The following is a 4,786-nucleotide window of genomic DNA, read 5'->3' as shown; positions in this document are numbered from 1 at the left end:
TCTGTAGACCAGGCTGGCCTCAAACTCAGAAATCCGTCTGCCTCTGCCTCCCAAGTGCTGGGATTAAAAGTGTGCACCACCACTGCCTGGCGTTTCTTCTTTTTTAAAATCATGAGTATGTGGTGTGTGAGTTCAGGAACCCCACAGAGGCCAGAAGAAGGTGTGGTGGTGCCCACCAGAGCTGGAGTTCCAGGGGGCTGTGACCCAGCATCCTCCATGGGTGCTGGGAACTGAACTCTGGTCCTCTATGAGAGTGGTACATGCTCCTAACCACTGAGCCATCTCTTCCAACCACAGAAAAGGTTTCTTAGCAAGGTCAGGGATCATGGCCCCGGGAGAAGGCAGGGAGCTTGAGCCAGACTTTGAACTAGAACAAGACAATTATGGTGATAACCTGGGAGAGGGCAGGGACTGAGGATAAAGTCTGGGGGAGAGAAAAGGTTTTGAGGATATAGGTGTAGGGTGACTTTTCTGCTCAACCCCGCCTGCTGGAGAATACAGCAAGATCTTGTCTCACACAAACAATAACACTAGACTTTTACAGGGAGTGATGGAGCGTGCCTTTAATTCTAGCACTCAGGAGGCAGAGGCAAATGGATCTCTATGGGTTTGAGACCAACCAGGGCTACATAGTGAGAGGCCATCTCAATATAAAACAGAATAAGGCTTTTGTTTTGTTTTGTTTTGTTTTTTGAGACAGGGTTTCTCCGTATAGCCCTGGCTGTCCTGGAACTCACTCTGTAGACCAGGCTGGCCTCAAACTCAGAAATCCACCTGCCTCTGCCTCCCAAGTGCTGGGATTAAAGGTGTGGGCCACCACTGCCTGGCTTTGTTTTTTGTTTATCTTCCTTCAAGTAAGGTAGGGTCTCATGTAGGCCAGTGTGACCTCAGACTCACAATGTAGTCAAAGCTGACCTTGAACTTCTGATCCCTCCTGATCCTCCTGCCTCCACCTTCAGAGTGCTAGGATTACAGATGTGTGCCACCGGGTCCAGTTTTACCGATATTAGATCCGCAACTGTGTGCATGTCAGGCAAGCACTCTACCAACTGAGCTACACCTACCGAATAACTAGTACAATACCATAGTAAAGTGATGTGTGCCAGAGAAAAGCTGATAGAGCTCATTGTACATCTGTATAGGATTCCCAAGATTTATTGTTGGGGGGCTGGGGGCTACAGAAAAAAGTATGCTACATTTTTGTGAAGAAAAAAGGAAATATTTTTACATCATTTCTGTATAATTTCACATAGGTCTATTCTGGAAAACTAATGTTGTAGCCCAATTGATAAGAGCGTTTGCCTAGCATATGTGAAGCCTTGAGTTTGAGTTCTGACTATGAATAAAATGGGCATAGCATCGAATGCCTGTGGTCCCAGCACTTAACGAAAGTAGAAGCAGAAGGATCAGAAGTTCGAGGTCATCTTGAAGAGTTTGAAGCCAGCCTGTGATACATGAGACATTATCTGAAGAAGAAAAAGGAAGAAGAGGAAGAAGAGGAGGAGGAGGAGGAAGAGAAGGAAGGGGGGGAAAGGAAGAAGAGGAGGAGGAAGAGGAGGAGGAGGAAGAGGAAGTCTAGTTTTATATTCGTATTGAGATAGGGTTTCACTATGTAGCCCTGGCTAGGTTTGACAACAGAGATTCACCTGCCTCTGCTTCCTAGGTGCTGGGGTTAAAGGGGTGCTCCATTCCACCCTGGAAAAGTCTAGTTTTGTTTGTTTCAGACAACATTTTTTTTTTTTTTTTTTTTTTGGTTTTCTAGACAGGGCTTCTCTGTGTAGCCCCTGGCTGTCCTGGAACTCACTCTGTAGACCAGGCTGACCTCAAACTCAGAAATCTGCCTGCCTCTGTCTCCCAAGTGCTGGGATTAGAGGCATGCGCCACCACCACTGGACTTCAGACAACATTTTGCAGTGTAGCTCAGGTTAGTCTTCCTGTCTCCATTCCCTGCGTATTGGCATTACAGAAGTGTGTGGCCACATTCAGCCAAAGTCTAGACCTTTGTTGTTGTTTTTGGGGGTGCTGCAGGGGTGGAAAGGTGGGGGGGTTATATGATACTGGCTTCACTGGGTCAGCCTTAACTGGCTGGAGGAGACTCCTTGGCCACTTGACTTCCATAGTCTCAAACACTTCTAAGCATGTGTCTGCCCAGCTGGAACTCCCATAGAATGCCCTGTCAGCTCCCATGAGCTCTGGGAGGCTAGATGGTCAGAGCAGGGGTCTCTGATAGTTTTGGCTGTGGACCTCAGCTCTCCTGAGCTTTCATTGCCCAGCCTTCCAGCCACACGCTCACAACCCCCTTTTCTGTTCCCAGCTCCAGCGATTTAAGCGCTCCCTCTCCCTCAAAACCATCCTTCGAAGTAAGAGTGTGGAGAACTTCTTCCTCCGCTCGGGCTCTGAGCTCAAGTGCCCAACAGAGGTGCTGCTGACGCCACCAACCCCACTGCCTCCTCCTTCTCCACCACCTGCATCCACAGACAAGGGTCTACCCACCCCAACACCCTCCCCGTGCCCAGTCCCTCGCCCCTTGGCACCGCTCAAACCAGTGAGACTGCACAGCTTCCAGGAACACGTCTTCAAGAGAGCCAGCCCTTGTGAGCTGTGCCACCAGCTGATTGTGGGTAGGTACCTACCTGGGCCCTGTGGCAGGCTGGTGGGCATGGAGAATAAGCCATGGAACTAACTGCCTGACATTGGAGTACCGCAATGCAGGGTCACACTGCCAACTATGCTTCTCTCCCTGGGGGGGGGGCAGTGAGTGTTGGGTGGGGGCTGGGCTTTGGGTCATTGCTAGAGCACTTGCCTAGCATGTACTCATCCTTGGATTCTATATTGCCAAACCTGGGAAGGAACAATAGAGTCATGAGTGGTGGTTGTACCCGCTGTTGCTCCAAGCTCACATTTTGGCTTCCATGCCACTGATGGACATCTTCACTGTAGGAGGGAGAAGCACCAAGCCCTGAAGCCCAGCCCAAAACTATTAAGTGTCTGCTGTCTTTCCTTCACACCCTCTCCAAAGTTTTGTTTTTTGTTTTTTGTTTGTTTGTTTGTTTTGTTTTTTTGTTTTTCTGAGACAGGGTTTCTCTGTGTATACCTGGGTGTCCTGGAACTCACTCTGACCAGGCTGGCCTCAAACTCAGCCATGTGCCATCACCACTCCTACTACTGTGTCCTTAGCCAGGCTTTTTGTTGTTGTTGTTGTTCCTTGTCTATGGGTGTGTCCTTTCTTGGCCATTTCCTCTTGCTGAACCCACAGTCTCTTCTAGGAAACTCCAAGCAGGGCTTGCGGTGTAAGACATGCAAAGTCAGCGTTCACCTCTGGTGCTCCGAGGAGATCTCCCACCAGCAATGCCCGGGCAAGACAGTGAGTGAGGGGATGTCATGTGGGAGAATGGCTGAATGGAGGCTCAAGGCTGGCTCCTCCTGTGGTCCCGGGCTTGGGCAGGACCAACTAGGTCATTAAGTCTCTCTGTTATCTCTCTGCCTCCTTTCCCTCAGTCCACATCTTTTCGACGCAACTTCAGCTCCCCACTCCTGGTGCATGAGCCGCCACCAGTCTGTGCCATGAGCAGAGAGTCCCCACCTACCGGTAAGTGACCCATACTCTAGGGCTGCTGTTCTCAGAGGTCCTGTAAGAAATCCACACCTTTCTCAGTTCCATACCTGAGTCACACAGGCACTGCCTGTTCCTGGCACTCCCTGCTCCCTTTCCTGGATGCTCTTGCCCTGGATATAGGCTCCATTTATTGATTTTTCCATTCATCTCCCAAACAGCGATTTAGTGAGCACCTACTTAGTTTGAGGCACTGGGCCAAACACAGACACCTCTGAAAGAGGTGAGACTGAGTTGGTGTGGTGCCAGGCATCCCAACATTCAGAAGGCACAGGAACCACACTACATAGAGCCTAGAGCTCTATGAGACACCGCCTTAAGCACAAAATACTAATAACACATAAATGGAGCTGGTTTGGGTTTGCTTTAAGTTAGCTCAGCAAATAAAACCTCTTGTCACCAAATCTGGCAACCTGAGTTCTAGTCTTGGGACCCCTATATTGGAGCTCCAGGGTGAATCCAGGTTGGCATCTGGGTTGCCAGGCATTGAAGTTGGATGCTCTGCAGGGAGCAGCGGGAAGGTGGACCCAGTGTATGAGACCCTGCGCTATGGCACCTCCCTGGCACTGATGAATCGTTCCAGCTTCAGCAGCACGTCTGAGTCCCCCACACGGAGCCTGGTATGCTGGGCACAGAAGGGGTCGCCTAGGAAAGGGGACCGGAGCATGACTGTGGGCCAAGGGGCTGACCCTCCTCCTGTTTCTCCCCAGAGTGAGCGTGACGAGCTAACAGAAGATGGGGAAGGCAGCATCCGCAGCTCAGAAGAGGGGCCTGGTGACAGTGGTAAGCGAGGCTGAGAAGGCCCCAGGGACAGGAAGAGGGTAGGGAGGTATGTCTGGAAGCCTCACCTTTTGGCCTGACCTTGCTATTGCCAGTATTCACAGCTCCAGCAGAGAGTGAAGGCTCAGGACCAGAGGAGAAGAAGAGCCCTGGACAGCAGGTATGCCTGGGGTTAGCTCGGAACCCACAGGCCAGGGTGGGAAGGAATGTCACTTCTTGTCATTGATCAATATGTACATTACAACACACTACAAAGGGCACTGACCGCTTCCTCCCTCCTGTGTTCTCAGGCCCCAGAGAGAGGCCACAGTCAAGAAAGGAGTCATGAAGATTGGGAGGGGTCTCCACTGTCTATCACCCCACCCCTGTCTTCCCAAGGGCAGGCCCTTCTTT

At 50.8% G+C, this 4,786-nt stretch overlaps 1 protein-coding gene across 4 annotated transcripts in view; it reads left to right on the top strand.

The window, feature by feature from the left end:
• The window catches only part of Stac2 (SH3 and cysteine rich domain 2), a 17,513-nt gene that overhangs the window by 7,296 nt on the left and 5,431 nt on the right, over positions 1-4,786 (top strand). The window contains exons 2-8 of one of the 4 annotated variants that reach the window (XM_031353788.1): positions 1,763-1,924; positions 2,315-2,621; positions 3,267-3,364; positions 3,499-3,589; positions 4,121-4,233; positions 4,324-4,396; positions 4,489-4,553. In XM_031353788.1, the coding sequence (XP_031209648.1) occupies positions 1,763-1,924; positions 2,315-2,621; positions 3,267-3,364; positions 3,499-3,589; positions 4,121-4,233; positions 4,324-4,396; positions 4,489-4,553 (909 nt within the window). Of the gene's footprint in view, positions 1-1,762; positions 1,925-2,314; positions 2,622-3,266; positions 3,365-3,498; positions 3,590-4,096; positions 4,234-4,323; positions 4,397-4,488; positions 4,554-4,786 lie in introns of all 4 variants that reach the window. The other 3 variants (XM_031353787.1, XM_031353790.1, XM_031353789.1) reach the window with 3 other exon arrangements.

This window comes from Mastomys coucha, unplaced genomic scaffold (assembly GCF_008632895.1).
Source record: "Mastomys coucha isolate ucsf_1 unplaced genomic scaffold, UCSF_Mcou_1 pScaffold5, whole genome shotgun sequence".
Taxonomy (NCBI): domain Eukaryota; kingdom Metazoa; phylum Chordata; class Mammalia; order Rodentia; family Muridae; genus Mastomys; species Mastomys coucha.
Note: the sequence above shows the minus strand (reverse complement) of the source record. Positions and strands in the feature narration are given on the sequence as shown.